This window comes from Colletes latitarsis, chromosome 6 (genome assembly GCF_051014445.1).
Source record: "Colletes latitarsis isolate SP2378_abdomen chromosome 6, iyColLati1, whole genome shotgun sequence".
In the NCBI taxonomy this organism is placed as follows: Eukaryota; Metazoa; Arthropoda; class Insecta; order Hymenoptera; family Colletidae; genus Colletes; species Colletes latitarsis.
The window spans coordinates 16,597,429-16,623,400 of NC_135139.1; the positions used below are offsets into that span (position 1 = coordinate 16,597,429).

Sequence of the window (25,972 nt, forward strand, 5' to 3'; positions counted from 1 at the left end):
GGTGCCATCGTCCTCGATAGACGCCGGCATCTCGTGCGGGGAACTTTCACGCCCGTTTCACCGTAAATGGCGAGCTCGGGTCGAAAGTGAACCGGCTGCGTCACGAGGCGTCTCTCTCCACGTGGTGTCGTGCAGTCACTACACCAACAAGTATAGCTCAACAAGTTTAACAAGAGCCCCCGGAGGTAGGGGCTCGAGCGTGGATAACCGAGCGCCAGGCCTGAAACCAGCCGATTAGACTATCTCGTAGGCCTATAATACAACTAGTCAATCCTCATTATTTAATCATTAATTTACAATATAAAGGGTTTTCCAATAGGGGCGGGTCGATGTTGACAGTCTGTAGTGGCCTTTCAAATAAAAACAAAATTTCGTTAATACCCCACACACAGCTTATTTTATTCCATTTCAACATCGACCCGCTCTTATTGGAAAACCCTTTACTTTAACTTGAAAGTAAAAAATAATCTGGATAAATATAACAAAGAATAGAAGCTTTGAACTCATATATTAAAAAACAAAATGTTTACTTCGAAATTCCTAAATTCATTTTGTAAGAAAGATAATAAATAGACTGCGTATGTTTACGTTGTAACATTATTCAGGAAGATGAAAGGAACCACGAGGCTGAATTTATCGTTTGGCTTTCGATTTATTTCGCGTGTGTCTCCGTTCAAGACAGAACGATCGAATCGTAGGATGGTACGTTGTTGGTCGAATTGTAAAGAAATAAAATTGGTTTTACAAAGCTCCCATTTCATTAATTCTATTAACAAAACATTATGCGTGCAAAACTAAATTTTGTTTCCCTTAATTTTTGTGAAGGTACAGACTTACGGATCTTTCTGACGCGACTGTCTGTTTCTACTGATTAGAGTCGTACTCTGTGAGACGTGTGTTCGACGAACGTCCAAAAATTTTCTCGAGGACATTTATAAGAACAAATCGTATTCCACACTTTCGATTCATCAAAAATGACCCAGAGTCTTGTTAGACCCATATCATACATTTTGCAGTACTCATATATTTACACTTTTAACCTACAATAATGTAAAAAAATTTGTTTTAGCCGCTTGTTAGAACGATCCCAATTTCGTTCTCAATATTTTTGAGTTTTATTAAAAGAATAGTATCGTGAGCTGTTTTCAATTTCTGAACCTTGATCTCCCGGAGTTTCTTTAAAATAAATCGTCGAAACGGAGTTAATTGTTCGCTGGAGCGTTTTCATCAGCCTTGGTCGACGGTCCTACCGAAGACAGAAATGATTCCAAGGGACGGAGGCCGTAAATCTGCCAAGGTGGCGTTCCTTCGCGAAACGAAATTCTTCTGGCACGAGTCGTAGCAGTAGTTGTCCGTTTCACGCGCGTTTCCCGTAAATGGAACGCCGGAACCGCGAAAAGTCGACAGCGCGTCTCGATGCGCAGAGCCCCGTCGTCGTTGTCGTCGTCGTCGAGCAAGTCGAGCGGCTTAAAGTTATGGCCTCCGGCTTCGTCGGCGAACATAGTAGCGGACCCGAAGTTTTCCCTTGGTTCCGCGCGGTGATTTACGCGCTCGTACATCCGCGGATGGCTTCTCGTTCTATATACGTACGGGTTGGCCCGGGGCCCATCGCGGCTTCTTTCCTTCCGCGCCGATGGTCCCGGCTTTTAAAAGGGTTTTCTTCGCGTCTCAACCCGCAAAAAATCAATTTTCTTCCTTTCCTCAAACTTTAGAGTTTCGAGAGCGCGTCTCTAACATGGTAACTCAAGAAGAATGTAATTGAAATTGATGTCAAAGGACACTGTCTCGAGGGAAACTTGAATCGTGTAATGACAAGTAAAATTTTGATACGTTCGAACGCTTGCATTTGCCCTGAAAAATAAAAAATACAAATTTCTGCGTCTCAAAGGGTTGAGAATTAAAGGACACTGTCTCTAGGAAAACTTGAATCGTGTGATGATAAGTTTTGATGCGTTCGAACGCTTGCATTTGCCTTGAAAAATAAAAAATACAAATTTCTGCGTCTCAAAAGGTTGAGAATTAGGGAAACGTGTCACGGCTGGGCGTCGATGAGGCGTCGTAGGACTTTCAGGAACGATCCGCGCGATTGTTTCTGGCCGTAATTAGATTTTCCTTGTTATTTGATAGCATCTGCAAGCTGCTCCCTCTACGGAGGAAAAAATATGAGTCGAACCTGCGCTCCCTTATCTTAATTCAAATCGAAATTGAAATTCACACTCGAACTCGTGTAATCCTCGCGTCAGCTAGCTGCTCGAGATCCTCGCGTCACGAGGGTAGCTGGAACCAGGCGTCTTTTATCGTCAGGGTTTACTTAATTAGACGGATCGCTGGAACGGTGTTGCGCGTTTCTTGATCGGTAACGAGTTCGCAATTACCTTGGGTGCCATCGACGATTCGTGGAAATATCGTTTTTACGAAAAATTTCGCTCCAGTGGACTCTTCGTGATTAATAATAAGTCTTGTATTATTTTGTGATGGGAAAGAGAAAGAGGGTTAGAAATGCAAAACAGAAACGAGTATATAAAAATTGGTTTTGTTGATCTTTTGGATCGTTTCGAGCTTTGAATATTGTTCAGATTATACTTTTAATATTTAGAAGGAGAAGTTATAGTTTAAAGCGAGGGTTTATCCGCGTGGCAATTTTACATCACTGGTTCTTGACCTTTTTAATCTAACGGCACAGTTTCAGAAATTTATTGGTCTTTCGGGGCTGACGGCACAATTTAGAGAGAGGAAAGTAGAGTCCTTAATTCTGTATAAGTATACTAATAAGTAGACTGCGGATGTTTATGCGCGTGAAATATGCAAAGAACATGCGACATTTATGAACGTAAAATCTGCATATGTGCGAGTAAAAGATGCACGTGGGCACGAAAGGCGTACAAAATATGCGAGTAATACGTTTAATGTGCATTTACCGTGCCCCGACTGTTCTAAAATATAAGTTTAAAAGTATTCTGTGCAATTCAGTGTAATTTAACTCGTGACTATAATTAAAAGAATCTGAAAAGGCGACTGTAGTACCATATTTTTTATTACAATTATAAACAGATAATAAAACAGATTATTTGATAGAAGGGAAATAAATTAAAAAAAATCTATATTCTTTGTTTGGTACAGACTTACGGATCTTTCGAGCGCGATCGAGTACGATTCGTCTGACGCGACTGTCCGTTTCTACTGATTAGAATCGTTCTCTGTGAGACCCATGTTCGATGAACGTCCAAACATTTTCTCGAGGACATTTCTAAGAACAAATCGTATACCACACTTTCAATTTATCAAGAATGACCCAGGGACTTGTTAGACCCATATCTTACATTTTGCAGTACTCATATATTTACACTTTTAACGTACAATAATGTAGAAAAATTTGTTTCAGCCGCTTGTTAGAATGATCCCAATTTTGTCCTCAATATTCTGAGTTTTATTAAAGGAATATTCTATTAGACCCCAGCTCTTAAAATACCAAGTAAATATAAACATAACGAATACCCAGAAACGTAAACGTAAAGAACGAATGAAAGATAAGTGTTACCTGGGTCCAAGAAGACCCAGCGTTACCACCCTCTATACAGGAGTCCTCGTCTAAAAATTAAATTCTCAGGGCCAAGTTCGTTAGAACGTTTGAATCCTCATTCCCCTGCCCCCAGCATCAGTGATTTCGGACCACGCTCATGACTGGCGCCGCGGGACCATCCCCCTAACAACCGTCCCGCGGGTAGACGGATGAAAATCCAAGGCAACCAGGGTGTAGCATTTTTCGCGGCACGTTTTCGCGCGGTAGAGCAATAAACGACGAATTGTAAAACTCAGGTAGCACCCGTTCGACGGTTACCGGAGAAGTTTCGGAACCGCTCGTTACATGCGGCGCGTGTTCTCGAATAGGATGTCACGTCACGGCTGGAACGTGCAGTGGCAGTCTCTCTGCTCCCCTGTTCCTGCCTCCCGTCCGCCCCCGCCGCGCTCCCCTTTCTTTCGCCGTGTTTATCCATCCCTGTCGCGCACCCCGTCGGTCGCGGCAGCGTGAACCGTACGCGAAACGTACGTTCCCATACGTCGCGCGTCCCTCTCACGGCACTCCTGCTTCCGTATGACATCCATAATGTCTATCTATTCAGTCGACCGAGCGCTGTCTCTGACAGCGTATGAATTCCAACTTGAATATGTATTGTCGGCAGCAAATTAATATATACAGCCGCGAGCGAGCGCCCGGCCCTCTTTGTCCCTACTCCGCCACTTTTCCTCCTCCACCGTCGTTGCTTTCACCCCTACCGGCTCGTCGCTTCTAAATGTAATTTAATAATGTCTACCGGTGCCGACGCTCCCGACGCCGACGTCCTCCGTCTGGGGGATCCTTGCCATTCAACCGAAGGGGACGAAGAGTTTTTTCGAACAACGGAGAACGATTTTTTTCGTGGTACCATTTTTCCTTGCACATAGCAGTAGTTCAAAATCTATAAAATTATATTTGACGGGTTGAAAAATTATTTTCTCGTGTGAGTTTATAATTTATAAAACTCGTTACTTTATTTGTGATAGGAAAGAAAATTCGTGGAATTTCTAATAGGGACGAAAATTTTTTCGAACAACCCTGTTCGTAGTACCATTTTTAAAAAATCGTAGGAACATTTTTCCTGGCGCAAAGTGGTAGTTTAGAATCTATAAAATTATTTTTGAGGGATTGAAAAAATTATTTTCTCGCGTAGGAATTGTATAATAGAAAACGCATCATCACTATTTACCTCCTACCATCAAATTATTTCGCGTAAGAATCGCTTTCTTTCGAAAGACAGTCGGTGTATCGCGTTCCAGACCGCGTCTAGAAACTTGCTATGAAAAATTGCGAGTTAGTCACGATGGCGGTTCGACCGTGGCCTCCAGCGGCCGGGGTAGCCATCATTAAATTAGCCCGACTCCGTTCTAACGCTCGCGTAATAAAGTTTTCATTCAGTGTGCGGGGGCGGCTCGCGACCGCGGGCTAATGAAGATTCCACGCGGTCTGGCAAGAAGAAGGATTCTCGGTTGATTGTACAAATAACGAGAGAAACGTGGGAGGGAAGGATATTGAAAGAATCTTCGGTGAATGTACAAGGCATGAAAGAGCCAGAACCAATCGTCAGTCGGTGGCATTATAGTTCGTCAGGTAAGCCGCCTTTCGACACGCCTCATTATGCAGATTTACGACGGGCGAGCGAACGAGCCCCAGTCAGCGTAGCCAGCGAAAAGTCAGTCCCGTACGCGGATGCTCCGATTCTCGCGGACGAAGAATGAAGCGAGGAAGAGGATAATGAGAGAAAAAGGAGGAAAGTACGGGGGAAGAAATCGCGTTTTCAATGGCGTACTCCCTAAGGGAGACCGGCTGGCGGAAAAAGAAGAAGATGGCCCCGGCGCGGGGGCTTCCCCCCTCGCCTCGTTCCGCTCCCTACGCCGATGCTCCTGCCACGTCCAACCAACCGTCGCAATTTACACAGCCACCTTTCCCTCCTGTTTCACCTCCTATATCATATCGCGGCAGCTTCCCAGACGTCTCGTCGTCTTGGGTTTCCTTGTTCTACCTTCGGACGACGTGTTCGCTTTCGTCGGTATCAGGGCGCGTTGCACGTGAACCAATTAGGTTCACAATAGACGGCTCGTCCCGGCGACAGTTGTCACGCGATTTATTGCGCAATTTATATCACGGTCGTGCATGCAGATAAGGCTAATAGGCAGAAAATTTATTAGAAACGTTATATTAGAAATAAATGTTTGATCGTATCGGTGGGCGTCGAAACAATACACTGGCGATAATGGAATGTCAAGAGAGCTGATCGAAGATTTGTAATTCAATCTTCTCGGTTGAAAAATAGTGTGGAAAAAGAAACATTTTATTTGAATTATTAAGTACAGAAAATTTATTGACTGCGGTGATTCATTTTAGAACTACCAGTTATGGTGTATTTATTTGTACCAAAGAAATTAAAACGGTAGATAATGCCATAGAAATAAATGTTTACTCATCCTCTCATAGAAAACTACGGTAAATTTTCAAGAATCCAGTCGAGTAAATTTTTTAGAATTTTTATTAGAAATTACGAGTGGGTCATTTTGACCATTTATATAGTTCGAGTGTTGAGAGATGAAATTATCTTCGAAAGTATTATAATAGACATACGTTATAATTACAAGATAAAAACGAAAATAATTCACTATATTATCTTTTCAAAATTCTTAAGGAGATTGTGTGAACCTTGAATCGTAATAATTAGTTTGAAAGGTAGTTTCACCCCTCGAGCATCAGTCCTCACGAATTATATGTATATTTTCACAGTGCTCTGAAAGCCTCTAAAGTATTATGAGAATCAAAGCAGAGGGATGGATTCACATAACCGATGGTAGTTGGCTGATGGACTTCGTGTGTGGACTCCAAAGATCGCCAGGAATTTCTGCTATCGACGGAATTATGATAGGGCCGAGTCAGAGCTTTTAAAATTTTCACGGCCCATTACCCGTTTGGGGTCCGAGCTTGATTTTTACTGCCACGGATCTTTATTGCCGAAACTTTTATTGCCTCTTTGCTCGTTATGCTATCGGACCAGAGATCGTTATCTCCTTCATTTTATACCGCACCACCGGGGGAGCGCGGCTCATTTTCAGCGTCGCGTCGCGGGATCGCGAATGGATGTTGATAGAATCCGATGCACCGCTGCTCTTACGACGAATTAATATCACAAGAGCATGCTAATGTACGTATGACACTGTCATGTAACGACGGTGTGCTGTAATACGAGAATTCTGAGACACTTGGTATATATGCGAACAAATGAAGAACAGAGTGGTGTCTGTCTCCATTTAGATTTACTCAAGCAAAGAAAATTGTGGGAATTTCATTATCGAACACTCTGTCAAAAGCTTCTTTTCAATTTGTACTACATTTGCTCTCAAATAAATAATTAAAGCACTAAAATATTGTAGACCTGTATTTTGAGCATCTACTGACTTGTATACTCTAGGGGTGAAAGCTTCTTTTCAATTTGGAGTTTCTACATTTGCTTTCAAATAAATAAATAAAGCACTAAAATATTGTAGACCTGTATTTTGAGCATCTACTGACTTGTACACTCTAGGGGTGAAAGCTGCTCTCGAAGTTCTGGGATACCTGTTATAATTTCTACCGTATTGCTGCAGTTTTGAGCTGCAGTTTTTACCTCGTATGTCGACAGAAAATTGGTTGACGTTCGCAGTATCATCTCAAAGTTCTATCATCTGCAACGACTAACGAGTCGGAGGATTCTTGGTCATGCTCGGTCAAACGAGATTTACGGTTGTCCCAGAATCTTGCTTTACGACGCTGCCGGCAATAAACGAGTCCCCGAGACGCGGAGGCTGTCACAGCGCTCGCCATGCTTAATTTGCGTAGTAATATCTAACATCTTCTCAGCGAAATACCTCTATATTACACGCAGCCTGCGGACCGTGACGTATCGACACCTCCGCTCGCTCGTCCCATCCATTTATCGCGAACAGAAGACTCCAGCGACTGAGCAACGGACACAGCGGAAACATATTTCACGACGAATGAATCGTCGATACGTTTTACCCCGTTTCTCTGTCCAGCTTCCGGCCGTTCCTGTCGAATTCGATGAACGCGTCGGCGATTCGCGCACGCACGGACGCGTGGAAACGCGGCGGCCGATGAATTCGCCGTCCCTCGCGATTCGCTCGTTTCCATCGTTCGTTTCCCGTAGGCTTAATTCCTTCATTTTCCCCAAAGAATTATAGAGAGCCTGAAAGCAGATATTTTTAGTCTTAGCTACGTGCCATATTTTACGCTGAGCGTATAATTAACTTCCATAATCCATCGAAGGATTTGAAATTTGTCAAAATTATTCCACGCGCGAGGAGGTGAGTGACCTCGAATTTAAAGAAAAGGTTCAGTCAAAAGTCCCGTATCCGTTTAACCTGGAGCTTTCCTATGGAAAAAAGCGTGGAAGTTTTTTCTTGCCCCGGATGTACGTAGTCCGGAGGAAAGAGCGTGGAAAATAGGCGAACCGCTAGACGGAGGGGCAAAAGGAAACCTCCGGGGCTACCGCAGAAGAATCTGGAGGAATGCGGGAGCGATCTCGAGAAGCGAGTACGACGGTTTCGACGTCGACGACGAGCTTTTTGCTCGATTTGCTCGGCAGCGTAGAAGATTGCGACCTACGGCGGTGAGAGCGTCTTCGAGAACGAGCATCGGGGAAGAAGAGGAGGCTCCTCGTTCGAATCGGTGATCACGTACACAGAGGCGTGCCCGCCATGATACGAATACGCGCGGGGTCCTCGTGGCGACGAAAAATCTGTTTGATCTCGACTGTACAACGAAAGCCAGTTAGTTTGCGGTTCTTCTGAGAATTTGAAGCCTACGATCCTTGGCACTGATCCCTCTCGTGTCCCGAATCTACGCGGGGGCTGATGCCGGGGCTTTGAAGGTCCCTGGAAACGAGGGAAGACGAGACAATGAGAAGGAGATCGGCGGAGAACGCTGAAGGACGGACGCAAGAGGATTCCTTCTTGACGATAAGCCCCTCGGTTCACAAAGGGACGACGGAGGCTAATAAAAATCGGCTGTTTGCTTAGCCAACGCTATTACCCCCCTCCCCTTGCGACGATACGACGATAAAACGGCCTGTCGACGGAATTGATGCCGCTTGTACGATCGACGTTTCCGCCGGCGCGCTCCAAGACGAACGTGCGTCGAAGTTAATTGGTTTGATCCGTGGATGGATTCGGTTTGTTCGGCTCGAGTGTCCTTGACGATGTCCTTGGGAAATTTTTGAAAAAATTTGCCTTTCAATTGAATGATCTCAATATGGATCGTTGCCCTTTTCCTCTCGTCAGGCTGGTAAGAAAATAATGTCGATTTTTAATCGGTCAGATAGGAGAGGCTGTAATGTTCTGTTCCCCAGAAATGAATTGAACGAATCTTATTTCGATATTCGATCGTTTAATATGTGGAGAATTAATGTGATGTCATTTGAATCGATTTAGTTTAAAAAATATGAACTTGCCCCAGTAATTGTAACAGTGAAATATGAAGTTTATAACATTACATCTTGACAGATGAGACCACCGCAAAAATATGAAATTGTTTAATTGACACAGTAATAATAACAGATACGATAATCGTAAAATCATCGTTATTATGCCATATAAAATTATAGAATGTATAGAGTAGGGTGAAGGTTAGGTTCAACTTGGCTGCCACTAAGCCTAACCTACATATACTAGAACGAACACAATAAAAGAAGTACAATAAAATAGATAAGCTATGCACATAATGTCGAACTAAAGGTGCCAAGATATGGTAAGTGTACTCGACAAATATAGAAAATTCATAGTCATTTGAAATGTTGTATTTGGAAATTCTAAAGGTTCTGTTACACTATCATTTCACAAGTCTTCGCGTATCTTTGCGTATTTTTAAATTTAATACAAAACTCTGATCTTCCGTTACTCGTTAATATCATTGATCATCATTTCTTTTATAAAAGCAACTTCAATAATACATGCATAAAATGTACTTCATATTATAATTTAAATGCTCGCTTTGTATATAGGAGTAGATCGAGTACTTGTGAGAGAAGTAAACGTTGATCCCTCTGTTGGCGAGTGCTGGAAGTATCGCCATCGAAGAAAAGAAAATACAATTGATGTGGAAGGATTAAGAAAGGGACACTTGAATAATTTCCTTATATTATAATAAGTTTCCTTCATTTTTAACTTCCCTAAAATTCAAAGAAATTGATTAAGCAACTTCAAAGCGTATCTCAATAATTACCGAATCGTTCTTCGTACTCCTTGGAATTTTCTGATTCTCCAAAACCCAAACATAAATTAGTCCATTCTACGATAAACTGACTTCCTGGGGGACTCATTGTCTCAATCATAGATCCGCAACTCAGTGGCCTAGATCGACATCAACGAAAGCTGCCGGGCGTAACATAACGCAACCGTTCATCCTCCTTCTGCATCGCTGCGTTCATCATCGCCCTTCCCGGATCAATTTATCCCTATCAAGCATCGGCGGAGGAATTCGTCGGGGCGGCGTGGTGCTTTGGTACGATCCTGCCGCATTCCTAGGCCGGTTTCCCGCGTTTTCCGATCGTGGGGCTACGAATGACCGCCTAACGAGGCACTCTTAACTAGGTGACGTCACAACAATAACAAACAATTGCAACGTCTGGTCCTAACGAGACCAGATGGTCCGCGTCCCGACGCGTCGCGTCACTGGGAGCCCGCTCCAGGGTGTCTCTTCGCGGACGACGGAGGGTCGAGCGTGGAACGTGGGGCGCGGAGGAACGGTGAATTAGTCGTAAGTCACTCAGCCACGGCTTGTTAGCGTCGTTAACCCTGACCTCGGGCCACGAGCGTTCGGACGATGGCTTTCTGCTCTATTTTCGACCGCGTGAAAAGCGTCGACAGTCGGCTCCGACGTCGCTGGACACCACCTCGGTGAGCGTCTCCGGATGGGTTGTTTCGGGTTCGAGGACTAATCGGGACGCTACTCGCGCGTATACGCCTCTGAAGGTTGTTCGATTGCGCCGAGAATGGGGGTTTCGACGTTCGGTCGAGTATTCATAATCGAATTAGGGGGACCCGAGGCTCTGAATCGAACGCTGATGTGCTCTTCGGGTTCGGTTCGACGTCCGGTGAAATATCGTACTGCGGACCCTGGCCATCGAATTGGGACCTCATGCAAGAATTTTACTTTTTTAATCGCGACACTGTGTGTATCAGCTGTCTCCTGATTACTATTATTAAATATATGCACGTGTTTACCTGACAGTCGATACGTGGCGGAACTTGCTGTTTTAGGAATATATAAGAATCAGGCGAGCACTTGTGAGAAAGACAAGAACGTGGCCCTCTAGTGGCGAGCGCGGGAAGATCGAATTCGTGTCGGAGTAACGAATGAGAAGCTGTTTTATTACTTTCTATTTAGAACGATAACAATAATTTGATCGTGCAAATGTTCATGGGAACTTTAGAATTGAATAACCTGTTACGGTGAGAATTTTTTGGCTTCTCCGTATATCGCTTTTATCGGATTTTATTCGGTGCGTCGAGTTATTATGATGTCGACCGTGTGCACGCCATGATTCAGGAGATTAGAGAGCAAATTGACTGAGTTTACTCTGCTGACGTCTGTTTTGGCCTTCCGAGGCTGCTCTATTTGCGCCGGTGAGTCGGTATTTCGTAAAAAAAATTCAATGTCAACGAGCACACCATGTTAACTGGTTCTACGTAACAGCTAAACATTTTATTAACGGTCCTATATACGCTAGGAACATAATTCTCTCGATGACGTATTTCAAGAGACTCACGTGCTATCAGTGCATCATTAATTACAAGAAACGTTTGTATCGAACTGGAAAAATTTTCAGAGATACGAGGCGTCAAAGTTGGTACATAAATTTTCTCATAGACCCTACAGTCAGACCTTACATATCCTGGTAGAATTAGGGTTGAATTACGAGCCCCGTGCTGGGAGATCGAAATTCAACGCTCGTCGATTCTCCCGGTAGAATTCTGGAAATCGTTGAAAATATGGTCTTCCTTGGAAATAGTAGAAGGTTCCCGGCGATCGTTAATCGTTAAAGCCTTCGATTCCAACAGTTTCCATACAATAAATCCGGAACGGTCGAGCGCGCGATATATATGTATGTGTAAAAGAGGAAACTTGGCACGGGGTGTCTCGTGGTTCGACGCTCCTCTCGATTTTACGAAATCGAGATAGTAATTCAAACGCCTAAAGGACCGAGCTCGTAAATCCTGTCTGCCGTGCGACAAAGTGTCGCCGTGTGGTTTCGTATCTCCTCCGATTGTAGCGTACGTATACGCGGCACGGAACCGGGACACGATATATTCCATTTAATCAGTTCCACCGACCGAAATCCTGATATCCGTGGAATGCACCTGACTTCTCCCCCGCCTTCGTCCCTTCGACGGTGTAATGAACGAAGAGAGGACACACAGGCAGGGTCGAGGGAGGACTGGTGCCAAGAGGAGAAAAAGGCCGACGACGCTTCCTTCGAAATTTTGTCGGTCGAAGATGCAACCGTAGGGGGAGAGTTCCTCGTTGGTACGAAGTCGAGAAAGTAGGAGGAAAGGACGAGATAAATTCGCGGGTTTACGGCACCTTTAAAGTTGCGGGAATCTCTTTAACGACTTGGCAGCCTGCCACTGTGCTGGACCTCCACGGGGGGGGTTGAAAACCATTGACGGTTCTGCGCTTGAGACCCGGCCCGGGTTATCATTCATTTTCTCTCCAACGGGCCGGTGGATTCTGTTAATGACAGGACCGCGGAATTACTGCGGAACTTCGCGTCCATCGCGCGAACAGGCCGGGAAAGAAAGGTCCGAGCCAGAACTTGTGAGATGCGAAATTTCTTGGTGATTCTGGAATATGATACAACGTGGACCGTGAGGTACGAAAAGGATGTCCAGGGACTAGGGGAACTCACTGAAGATGTCTTGTAAGATTCGATATAGACGACTATAGGAGACCAGTGAGACTTGCTGTATATCTGAAGTGTGGAATTTGATGTGGATAATCCACGAATCCCCCTCGATAGAGAGGACATTGAATTTGCAGGATCTGATGCAGAAGTCCTGGTTTAGTTATGGTTTAGGTACAAATTCTAATGAACTCCATATGAGTTGAACCGATATCTGGAGCGCTTGCGAGAGACGCAAGAGTGTAGCCCTCTGGCGGCAAGCGTGGGAAGCGTCGTCATAGACCTTTCGATCGATTTGAACAGTCTTATGCCATGCTGTACTCAATTTCACTCAACCAGAATCAGTAGAGGTTTCCAGTAACTAAATAATCCAAATTCAGAATCTCTGCCTCCTCGAGCCAAGAATTACGCCTCGACGAGTCGAATAAGATACCCGATCCTCGTCGCCTATCCATAGTCGTATTTGTTCGAAGCAGTATAAGATGACACTCGTCCAGCTAAATTCCTCAGACCACACCAACAGTCTAATCGGCCGTTCTCATCTCCGCCACTCGCTTATCAACGCTCCACCACTCAGTGCTCTTATTAAACTTGTTATGCTATACTCGGTATCGCGTCTCGCGAGATCTTCGCGGCACATGGCCCCGGTAAAATCAACTCTAACCGGCGTCCTCGACGCGTTTCGCGACACAATGCGTTCCCACAGTGCTCTAGATTCTCTTCCGCCCTCATCGGCGGCCGATTTTATTCGTCCCCTCAGCCATCCCGGTTTCTAACGTTCCCTCCGCGTTTCGAGCATCGGGGACGCGTCCTCGAGAATGGTTTATTTTACTGTTAGTACCCAGTTCCCTCCGGGTTCCGAAATCGTTACCGTCAAAGCGTCTCCGCGCGGTGAGTAACGCGGGATTCCGGTTTCTGGAAAGCGCACCACCGACGGGAAACGAGCTGGTTCGAGGGGGATCGGGAGGAGGGGAATTGCGCTGGAAGGAAAGTCCGACTGGATCTACGAGGCCCTCGATAAGAGAGTCCGGGAAACGCGAATCGTTTGCGATCCCGTCTTCGTCTCGCTCGCCGTTACCGGTGCTCTTTGCCCGTTCTAATCTAACTATGTTTCCTTTATCTTTTTCCTGTTTGGCCTGGCGGCGTGTATCCCGACGCGAATTGGCCGCTTTGTTACGTGGATTCTACGCTGATACGGTTATCGGCAAGGTCGATTCTATCGGCCGGCCATTATCTCTCGCAAATTGAACGTCGTTTGGGATCGCTGATCCTGGGTGGTTCTCTCCCCTTTCTTTCCGGCGATTTCATAGATGCCGTCTATGTTGGAAACGTCGTCGGACACCTAACTATCGCGATAGAAACGTCTACAACCACTGGAAAAACATTTTCGAAGTTACATTTTGAGTTAAAATATTGTAATCTTTCTGGAATTTCTATATATTCTTCACCAAAATACGCGTCGTTTGCATTTTGAAACATTAAAATCCTCCAATTCGTTCAGGAGTTATGATGTTTTAAACATTCACATGTCAGGGTAAACATTTCTGGTCAGACATTATATTTTCAGTAATGAATTTTTTTCTCGAAAATGAGTAGGATTTCGGAGGTATGCGTATTCACCAAAAATGATTGTAATTGACCCCTACAACCGAAAATAATTTTTTCAGAATGATTTGAAGCTTTTCAATTTCGCCGAAAAATTTAGGCACCTACCCCCTGTTAATTTTCCTTAAAAATTCGTTTTTAATTTTTAATAAATTTGTTTGGCGCTGTACGGAAAGGCTATACTACTATACCAATCTTCATACACTAGATGTTGTATGCTTCTATAGTACAAGAACAAGAAAAAGTCTAGCACCCATTTCCTTGGAATTAATTCTTAAAAAAGACTCTATTGCGAAGAAATTCGATAACCTAGAGAGTCTCTAACGCAACTACAGCGTCTGGCGTCGTGCTTCTGTGGAGTCTTCCGCGCGATAGGAGTAATTCCAGGGCCGATACATTGAGCGGCAAATCGATCACTTTTCTTTCGGGAAGATGCACCGCACGTTCGCCGCGCGGAAACGGTAACGAATATTAACGCGTCCGATCTTTCACACCGGGGGGATGGTTATTGTGCGAGGAACCGCGGGTAGAATCGTGGCGCGAGAGAGAAACGATGACAAAGAGCGGGTTGAATCCGTACAGCCGGGAGCACAGTGGCGGAATAACCGGGAAACGAGCCCGGGGCGGAGACGGTGGAGGCGGATGGAGGATCGGCGCGAAGGAACCGTTGTGCAACGGATTCCGGAGCTTACCTATACGCGGCCAAGTTTTCCTCTCGTTATGAATGAACGGGGGATGTCTTTGTGTCATCTCCCACCTCGTTACATCGCAGCAACCCGGTCTGTGGAGAGGATCGCGTCACATACACTCTCTTGTTTACATGCCCCTTCAGGGTTGAGCGCGAGAGAAACGACACACGGATCTTTACTCCGTTTTCTCTCTCTGCTTTCACGTCGTCTTTGTCTTACCTCCCCCGCGATCAGCCACGTCCGACCTAAGACTTCGTGGCGGAACAACGCATCAGGATATTGACGCGACGCAAATTTCGCGTGATTCTGAATGACGATCCGTGGTAAACGTACGATTGGTTCTATCGAGATGATCGATTGACAATGTTGGAACGTTGTAAACGAGCACAAGTTGAAAAAATGGCGGCAGGAATACGAGTTGCACTGTTTTGAAGACCCTGGGGTCACTACTGCGGCGATACTTCTTGTGTTTGCCGCTAGAGGGACACGCTCAGCTTGTACCTTTCTTACAAGTGCTCAACCGACCACTTAATCTAACCACGGTTCCGGTATTTAAGGCAGAGCTTGCTAGCTAGGGTTGTTTTACTTTATGAAGTTCACACTAGCTATCTATTTTTATCTAAGAGCAGAATGGCGATAATAGAGTGACGCTTAATAAATATCAAATCAGTTTAAAGTATCTGAGTGAAAAAATGTTACACGAACAGACGATAAATACTCCTAACGTTGTTATAATTATATCACAGTCACAGTATGAACATTCGATATGGACTTAACAAAGTTGGAATTGAAAGGCAACAGAGAAGTTCACGTGAAACTATACGTGGAGAGTAGCGCAAATGTTAAACTTGTGTGTAAACGTGAATAATTAAGTGGTGTGATCTAGGCCAAGGAACTCAATTGACTTATGCAGCGTAACCGAGGAACAATGGTTCAACAGGAAATATGCTGATTCTTAATGTAAAAATTAATCGATACTATGTTTTCGTTTTCGAGAAAATTGTTAAATAATCGTCAGGTGTGCGTGCGAGGTAATGCGCCTTGGTTAATGTGCCTGACCATTACTCACTACTTCTACTTGCTTTGGTGTTTGCAAACATTGATGGTGGTACGGTATTATCTGTTTCAACTTGTTCCAACTAGTTAGACGTTAGTAAAATTGATGGAGAGCAGGCCATACCGTCGCTTATATCGGTGGTTACGAATATTAATTTAAGTAGAAGCAGTCAGCGATAGACAGACACGTTAGCCAAGTACTCGAAGTTTTAAAGTTGTTTTTCTTAAAAAATGGGGCTGATATTGGACAATTTTATTTTATTGGTACGTTTATTTAACGAGGGTGTCGGAGGACATACAATTCGCGAAGAAATGTCGTTTTAAATATGCCACAGTGGAAGAGCCTTTAGTGCGCAGAGTCCATCGTAAATTATGGCACAACTACGGGTCTATCGTCGTGAAACGAATATCGTTTGCCTTATGCATGGCGATAACATCGCCTGTGTTTCCACGTCGGAACGATCGGTGTTGAATCATCAAACGAGCGTGTTTTCGTCCGACAAATACACACGGCACACTATGGTTTCGCGCGACTCGTAAATCCGGTGGCAACGGCTTATGGGGTCATCGGTAAAAGCGTAATGGAGGATCCCGTGACTCGACGCTCGCGGGCTCGCTTCGATGGAAAACGATAGCGGGACCATTGTGACCGACCATGGACGAGCGGACCTCGCCGTGAACTTCTAAATTATTACACGGTTCCGGATTTAATGGAACCAATGGCAAAGGGACGACCACGCGAAGTCGTAAAGCTTAATCTCGGGCTGGCTCTCCCGCCTATTTTTCCACCCGTTTCTCCCTTCTTCGCGTGGTTTCCGGGGGAGAGAAACCACGCCACAAACAAAGGAAATTGAAATACCGCGGAGAGAGTCACAAAGTTTCATAGAAACTTCTCTTGTCTCTCTTAAAATCTCCCTCTTTGATTATTGCGACTTTCTGTATAATCCAACATGCTCAAATCTCTTGTCTTCGAGTCTACGTAACAGTGATCGCGTATGTAATCGCATCACTGCCTCCTTTGCAAAGGTCCATCGAGTACTTGCGAGAGAGAAAAGGTGAGCGTAGCCCTCTACTGGCGAACGCATGAACGTACGAACGATGCAGCTTGCTATATCAATTAAAATTCAGGTCCGTTCCATAAATGAATCGAGTGATTGCGTTAAGTAAAGTGAAATTACTCGGTGAATTCCGAATTCTTCGAATATTTTTGGTCTCCTTCGCGATTACGAGCCTTTCAGTCCTGCGTTCAGAGCCGGGAGCATGGCGAGCTGTTTAAATTGGTTCACTGATTTTTAATCGCCTCCTCGATCAAAGTCGTCGATGACGATTAGTAGAAGTTAAGTCGACGAAGGAGGTGGGATGGTTCCGGAGTTGGCGATAAAATTCCTTTCCAAGTTATATTAACGCCGTTACTCGTTCCCGCGGGCTCCATGGACGAACTTTAATCGTGAATAATGAAGGAGTCCGAGGACGATTATTTTTCTTAGCGAGGGGACGATATTAGACGGAGCCCTGTAATTTCGGTCGGATGCCATTTTTTTTTGTGCTCCTCGAAAAATTCTTATCCGCCTGGGAGACGAACTCCTTTCTGGTTTATCCTCGAAAGGTTCGCTATCTAAAAAGCGAATTTATCACGTATGCTCTATTTTTCTATTCTACTTAATAAATTCAAATTATTTGTCTCGTATTGAAAACCGTGATATAGTGAAATTTTGTACATACTGATGTTTCTCTATAAGCTAATTGCAAAACCATGCTCGGTGATTAAAATCGCTAATATATTGGTTCTAATTTAAAAGTAGCTTTACGATCTAAAATTTGTGCCGGTTCTTTCTCAAGAAAATTCGTCCAATTCGGGCTGACTGCAAATGATACTGACAGGTGGCCACCGCGAATATCGTTTCGAGAAATGAACACGTTGAATCTCGTATCGATGGCGGTTTCATCGAACGACGAGATCAAGCGTCGCGCGGATCGTAATTGTTACGGGCTCGCGCTGTTTGTAATTCATCGGTCCCGCGTGTCAAATTTTACAATGCCCGGCCTCATTATATTTACAGCGACGCGGCCGGCGCTGCTTACCTGTCAATGCTCGCTGGAAACAATTTATAGCGTCGGGCTGGCTATGCAGATTCATCGAACGATTGTTACTGTCGGCCATCAAAATGCAACGACGATGCTCCGCCGCGACTGCGTGCTGTCCCTCCGGTTTAATTAGCGTTACAATGATCGGGAAATCCCCGGTATCATAGTCACCGACGGTGTCGCGCGCGGATAATTGCTGTACACCCGGCCTTCTGTTTGTTGTCCGTCGCGACGTGAATTTATAAATCCTCCTCGACGATGCAACGAAGAAGTTGTCAAATATAAAAATAATTTTAGCGTCACCCACAACTGATGCTCGATAGTTTGGAATCACTAGCTATTTACCAAGTGTTGAGAATCTTTCTTTTCTCTTCCAGTATACCACAATGCGTTTATTTTAATTTTGATGACGTTTAAACGAGGAGGATCCTAGCACAGAGTTAATAATTGTATCACATTTTGTGGCACTCGGATTTTTCTATTTTTAAAATCATAATGACAGGTTTCAGAAAGTAGTAATAGCAATTACAGTACGTTATTATTGTATCAGGATCGTGCACACTTGTTTTATTTCGAGTAAATGATTATACGGAGCAGACGGGAAGTTCAAGGTGTTTCCTCCATTGATCGAAAGCTGAGGGAAATCGGATATTTCAAACTCTCGAGCAACTTTTCTATTTAAATGAGTCTCGTTGCAACAGAGTTATTACAAGTTCATAAAATTCCGCCGCGTCAAAGTGAATCGCGCGAAAGGGGAGATCTTTGAGGCCCGTCGATGCAGCTGTAATAAAATACTCTTTCGCCGCTGTTCCTCGCGTCTTTGTTACCACCATCGGCAACCCTTAAAGTGGCCTTGCAGAAAAGATAAATTATTGCACGGCAGTGCCGGGGACGAGTGGTTTTATCCGCGAAACCGGCGCACGGCGGGCCAGAATTTATTTTCAAAGCGACAAAGGTAATTGATTGCTTTCAGTAATTCTTTTTTAACGTTTCATCTTTCTTTTGCTTGAAATGCCAAGGCGATGAATCGAGGAATACAAATACTTCAGTCATAGTTATTGGTTTATTTTTGTTACACATTATATCAATTTATATACGTTTTTAATAGATCGTCCTTTCTATAAAAATTAACGTTATAGATGCTGGCTCCCATTCGTACTTAATTTATAATATATCATTACACTTCACTACGAGAACTGGATAGTTCTACTCGTACAACACCAGCAGATGTCTTTCTTGAATATTTAGAAAAGTTATTGCATCGTAAATTAATTCGTTAACAACGATAATCACTCGGTAGAGAATGCTCAGAACAAAATGTCGAAGTATATGCCCGATTGGGGCGATTTTACGGTCGTTTCGTGGCTTCGAAGAAGAATAAAACTTCGTGTTTCAACTCTGTGTGCCATAACTGACCGTAGAAGATCGCGTTAGCAATTAATACCAGTCTCCAGGTAACAGACCGGTGCGAAAGCTCGCGACAGCGCGTTTTCAGGATCCTCTTCCTCTTCCCTCGAGCTTGTCGAAGGCCAGAAGAAACGACCGACCGTAAATTATCCCGCACCGAAGAGAATAACGACGGCGACAGAAGCGTAATGAGAACTCGTCTTGGGGATCGTCTCGCGGGGGAACGCGGCGGCCATGCTTGCGTCAGCGGAACTTTTATTAAAACCACCGCGTTTTAATATACAAAGCACATTTATCTTGAGCGCCGTTGCTTCTCTTTCTTTTTCTTTTCCCGATCGCTTAGATCCCCGGTTCAAGACAAACGACATCGTTTGTATTGCGGCGTTCAAGAAAATGTCCCGCATTTCAAACCCGTCATTTATTAAATCATACTCGCAACGAAGTATATAATTTCAAGCACGATGGTCTTCCGCCATCGTTTTTAAACGGACTGCAGATATTTATGCAATTGTAGGAAATTTTAGTTTTAAGAAAACTACGTAATGCACTTAATAAGCAAATATATGAGAAATGCTTAAAGTAACGTACGAATTATTATATTTAGGGGTTGAGACCTCAACAAAGCTCCTATTTCATTAATTCTGTTAATAAAAATAGAAATTTGCATAAAGATTCGCTGTCTATTTTTCAAGCAATTCTTCTGCAATAGCGTAGTGGGGTTTAGGTGCAAAAATATCTACGTAAAGTGAAGTTTGAATTATATAATGTATCAATTATAGTTTTATTTCCATTATCTATTATTTAAAAATTCTTGTATTCTTGCTACTTTTTTATTCTTTTTAATTTTTAAAGATTGATGTTATGGTTAACAAGATTAATTACCAAAAGGGAACTGCTTTTTTGGACTTTCAAAATCAATAAAAAAAAGTTCGATTCATTTCTTACAATTCGTCGCAGGTGAACCGTGGTGCAAGGACGATCCGAGACAGGACTCGTAGGGGACCCCAGCAAACGGCCACGTAATCTGATTTCGTGGCACGGTTCGTGCACAATTCCTTGCGCACGCTAGGCAGCATAACTTTGCACTCCGCGTCTCTGAGGAACTGTACCGAACTGGCACAGCCTACGGGACCGAGGCGGGAAGTTCGGTAACTCGCGCGAGTGGCTGTGTCGACCGCGTCGATGTGTTTTCGCGTGTACGCGGCCTCCCGGATGCTGCAGATAATTTTCCCCGCTGTCTCGAGAAGTTCCCGTCGCCGCAGGTGTCCGCCGATATTCCGCGAGTAGATCGAGACGCTCCTCGCCAGACTTTGCGTCGCGCGTCGTCCGCGATTTGGCTCGAAACGGAACTTCGACCGTTCGGGCTTTAGAATTGTCGGAACTTACCTTTAAACGAGTCTGGATCGGGATTAGAACCGTAGAAAAACGTTACAGTTTGTTTAACCACTGATAATCAAACGTTTATTTCGTTACGAAAACGAATAACACGAGCAACGCGCGTCGCCATTAAAACAACACCACGTGACGCTGCGCAGGCGCAGCTGTAGCTCTCACGCTCGCGCATGCGTTGCCCAAAGCTTCGAAAGTACCACATAATGTTACGAGTGTTACTTTCCATAGAAATATATTATTTAATTATTATTGAACTATTTTCACGAACAGTGTCTTCCAGGACACTACTTACGAACTTTTTAAACGCGTAAAGCGGCGTATTGACGTTGATACATGCTACGATATAAGTTTCGATACAAGCAATGGAGTTTAAGCTGTCGGCTAACTATGCAGGCAGTGACACTAATGATGGATTTAAACAAATAACTCATTCAATGTTGAATCATCACTCTATTTTCCAACATTATGAGAGCTATAGACTTAAACTTCATTATAGTACTGTCTATAGCGACACACGTACTGAAGGTACGTGCCAAATTTGAACGAAATGTATCGAGTAGATCTTGAAATATCATAGAAGTCAATTGAGAAACGATAATATTGAGAAAAATGCATCTAAACAGAAGAATCAGACCGTTCAAACAGGTATAGCTCAACCGAGCAATGCCTTCATTAATTTTAGGAATCCGATAATATACTTTTGTACACATACTTCTAAGATTATATCCTTTAAGAAAATGTAAAAAAAGAAAAACGCGAATTTGTTGGTGGTTTACAGTAGAAGACCCCCATAATACCCTACAGACAGAAACACCAACACGAAAGATCTATCTAACGCAACGCGTTTGATTGTTTCAGACATGCTACGAGATGGAGAGGTACCTGAAGGACGAGCCGAAGCTGCAGTCGTACAAAAAGTTGCCCACGGAGTTGGACACGGCACCCTGGAACCTCTTCAGGGCGCCGCCGATCTCGTGGACGGCCTCCACGGGCACCGCAAACGCACAATTCGAGTCGCCGATCAAAGTGGAGGTGAGTAACCGTCACTCGACTAACCGTGTGGAGGGGGAGGGGACGGATTCGATCGGTGCTCCCACGGGAACACTTTTTCGACGTCCGACCGCCCTCGAGCGCGCGTGTCTTGACCAAAGGTGTCGAAGGCCCTCTTTTTATTCTCTGTCCCTGATGCCGGCGTAGATGACGACAACGTCGGAAGACAGGGAAGCGCTCTGTATCGACGACATAAAATTCAGTCCCGGCGATCACAACCACAACGGCCGCGATAGGGATCTCCTGGACCGACACCTCGATTCCTTGTCGATGTCGTCGGCGAGTTCGGCGTGTTCGGCGTTGTCTTGGGACAGCTCGCCCTCCCTCTCGTGCACGGCACTCATTCTCAAGAAAGAGCCCAGCGAGGATCTCGAAGAGGATGAGGAGCACGAGGTGCGTTCAAGCCGGATTTACATCTCTGACACTTATCGTCCAATACTTCCTCCGCGACAGCGCCACGGACGCTCTCCACCTTTTTCCGCGTCTTTTTTTGTTCCTCTCGGTCGTTTCGTTTTTTTTATTTTCGCCGTCGAGCTTCAGCCTCCTTTCCAATATCACCCCCCGACGCATGGTGTTGCTTTTGCATGCGAACGATTAATTTACGTAAATCTGACGAGCGAGATCATCGTGGGCGTTCGTTTTATATGAGCGGATATTTAAAACAAACGCTTGAAACATTCATTTTCGTATCAGTTTCGGGCGAACGCTTGGTTCTCTTCGGCTTTTGTCGCTAAAGATCTTTCCTATTTTTTTTTTTTTTTTAGGTGCATGCATAGAACAGTTTGTTTTCTTTATTGGGGCTTGTTAACGAACGGTGCTTCCTCCTCGTTTGTTAAAATTGGAAGCTCGTCGAAGTATCTAATAATTGTCACTTGGACGAAGTATAGCAATCAGCGATAGGTAGCAAACCCGAGAAGAATGACTCTATTTGCGCAGAGCTGCGACTCACTTTCGTTCTGTTTCGACGTATCGCGGGAACAATACCCGTCAGATTTCAATTACCGTCGGACGCCAGTTATACAAATAACGATTCTTCCCAATTTTCCCTGGTTTGCGCGCGGGCCATGGTGTAATTTAACGCATGCGCGCCCGCGCGCACACACCGTAGGCCGTGTAATCCGTTTACGGGGTCATTTGCCATTGATCGATTCGCACGGTCGCGGGCACCGTTGTATCGATGTCCGATATCGTTTTAACCAGTTGCTTGCACTTTAATCAGAGACCCGTTATCGTAATCCCGTTGCGTAATGAATTACGTTTGCGGCGCAGGAAATCGAGGAGGAGGAGGACAGCGGCTGCGAGAGCGAAGGTCAGATCCTGACGCCACCGTCGAGCCCCGGCTCGGGTCAAGGTCATTCCAACTCCAGTCACTCGTCGAGCGGGAGTTCGATGCTCGACGTGCACAACCTCAACCTTCATGGAACGGGTGGCAGGAGCGCCATCGTCAGGGTTACCACCAGCAACGCGCAGGGTGTCGCAAGGTAAGCAACCTTTGTATTTCGACGTTTTAACCCTCGCCTTATCGACCGAACGACGGACGCCTGGTGTCCATTTTTACCCCAATCTGCACTTCATTATTTCAATTCTTATATAAGATTAATGTAATTTGTGTGGGTCAAAGTGGACACCGAGTACATTCACTGCCTGTAAATCGTGGAATCAAAATGGTACTAGGAAATCTAAACTTCCGATTCTTTTATCTCTTAATGTCACAAAATTTTATACAGAAGTTAATTTGTTTTAAAGATGTTGCCATTTTTGCTCTGTTTCTAAATGCAAATTAAAAGTCTTCAATTTTCCTGATTTAATAAAATTAAATGAGAAAATTAGGAGAAAATTAAGTGGACAAGGAGCGAAAGTGTTTATTGTCCAAACGTAATCAAAGCAGCACACCTGATGCAAACATTTGTTTATTATATATCGTCATTGTACATAGAATATTCATCCCGTAACTGAAATGAATAATAATGTCACTATATAAGCAAATTGTGTATAATGAACAAAACGACCAATTGAAAGGGGGCAACATAATGTGGACACGTTATAAAGACCACATTCTATATAATTAATATTATAATTAATTATGAGTTAATATTTGATATATTTTTTAAATCGTCCTACCACTATAAACACTGCAATTGAATTTCTAGAAATTCTTTATTTAAAGTAACATGTATATATGTTTTAAAATATCGATCTATAAAACAATTGATGTGAAAAAGGAACACAGTGGAGTGAGATGAGATCGATAATAAATCGAAATAAAGAGTAAAGGAATTGGAAGTTACCCTAGGAATCTACAAAGAAATTTACAAAAACTAATGTCGCCACTTTGAACGATTATCTATGTTAACAAAATTTTGATCCAAAAATAAATAGGGTGAATAATTTTCGCGGTTCACCCTGTATAAGCGCGTATGTATATAATTGTCTAGATATTGCCTCTTGACCTGCAAAGCCCAGAATTTTTATTATACGGTCCCTCTCACGAAAAGTTCTATTCTTAAAGAAGTCACGAGAGTGAATAGACCTGAATAAAAATTTTTTCTTTCAGTTTCTTTAGATGCTCGGAATATTTATAGCGTCAATAGCATTCAGATAGCGTCTTTTAAACTGCGATGCAATTATACCTGAGAGGTCGCTGCAACCATTTCATCTTAAGCTGCACGCGAACGAGTTTCAGTTAACCCTTTCATCCCCAAATTATTAAAAAGCCACAGGAAAAGAATGTTTCGATTTAGGGAAACGGTTGGACATTTTGAAAATGTTTAATTCCTATCGTTGCTATTGCAAATATTTTTTTTAGTCTTTAGACAGTGAATTGACAGATTTCCAAACTTGTATTTACATATTGGCGTCTAAATATCCATGGTAGTGTATTCTATTTTACTGTGAGTTAAAATGGGGTCCCAACTATAGCCCCGACTTATAAATAACTTAAACATCTCTTTCTACTTTGTTTTCGTCGTTTTATTATTCAAGAAAACCTCCCAAAAACATTTCAAAAGCAGTGATTCATAAAAAAACTGAAAGGAACAAATAGCTATTGACAGATTTAAAAATCTAGGCGATAATAATTTCGAATACCGTGGTCGTGTGTGTAGTCACCGTTGGGCTCGAAAACAATTTTGCTATCTCACGAGCATCTTTAAGGCACCGTAATTGACCGATGAAGAGAAAATTGACGTTCAGAGTGGTGGCCCATTACGCGGTCAAACCGCAAACAAATTAGACGTCCGGTTTATCCTAACGGAGCATTCCCCGGTTAATTAGGAGAACTGCTAGGAGAACACCGAACGATGTAGCTCCGTGTTTTTGCAGACTGATCTCCGTCACAGCGAACGGCTACCCCGCGGTTGCAGGCACGCAACACGCACATGCAGGGGCCACTGCAGCTGCAAGCACCGTAGCTAACAGGCACCACGCGAGGAGCCACGAGCACAGTCCGCCTGACACGAAGCGCAGGATACACAAATGCCAATTTCCGGGATGCAAGAAGGTGTACACCAAGAGCTCGCATCTGAAGGCCCATCAGAGGACGCACACGGGTAAGTGACCAGTCATGGTTCCCTCTATCTCACTTAGTTACCGATCAAATCGACGGTGGAGTTCGTTTTGATCGAACAATATCACAGGAAAGCTTTAATGGAAATATAAGATCAATCGTGTCCTTACGTTTCGATTTATATCCGTCTAAAAGGATTCTGAGAGCGTTTTGATGCGATTGATTGATTGCGATATCAATGAGCTTCCTGAGATAATACGATATCATTAATTTCATACATGGTCATTGTTTCCAAGCACTCTTGACGTTGAAAGTTCATACAACATTAGCTTTCGAAATGGGATTATACTTACATGACATTATTCAGAATAAATCAGCTACACGCTCGATGGAGTTCTTGACCAAATCGTTTATTAAATTTGAAAGTTACTAAAATTGAAGTTTCGAAACGACGTTAGTCACTCTACGGGCAGATCATAATTAATTGTCATACGGACGATTGAATAATTATATCTCGAGGACAGTGAAACCAAAGGTTAAATATTCGACGAAGGTTCTTGAACAATTTAATATTACGAGAGTGAAGGGTCGAACGTATCAGCGAAACATCTGTCGCAGTTTTTATCGAACGCTGCTTTTTACACGGATCTCGCAAAGTTCGCGAACGATACAAATGGCTCTTCGCGACTTTTAACAGGTATCCT

At 43.8% G+C, this 25,972-nt stretch overlaps 1 protein-coding gene across 3 annotated transcripts in view; it reads left to right on the top strand.

Annotated features, from left to right (window-relative positions):
• LOC143342599 (Krueppel-like factor 6) overlaps nucleotides 1-25,972 on the top strand; it is a 453,138-nt gene that overhangs the window by 398,545 nt on the left and 28,621 nt on the right. For 2 of the 3 annotated variants that reach the window (XM_076766656.1, XM_076766657.1), the window contains exons 2-5: nucleotides 21,572-21,745; nucleotides 21,911-22,156; nucleotides 23,033-23,244; nucleotides 25,085-25,311. In XM_076766656.1, the coding sequence (XP_076622771.1) occupies nucleotides 21,572-21,745; nucleotides 21,911-22,156; nucleotides 23,033-23,244; nucleotides 25,085-25,311 (859 nt within the window). The remainder of the gene's footprint in view (nucleotides 1-21,571; nucleotides 21,746-21,910; nucleotides 22,157-23,032; nucleotides 23,245-25,084; nucleotides 25,312-25,972) is intronic. The other variant, XM_076766658.1, reaches the window with a different exon arrangement.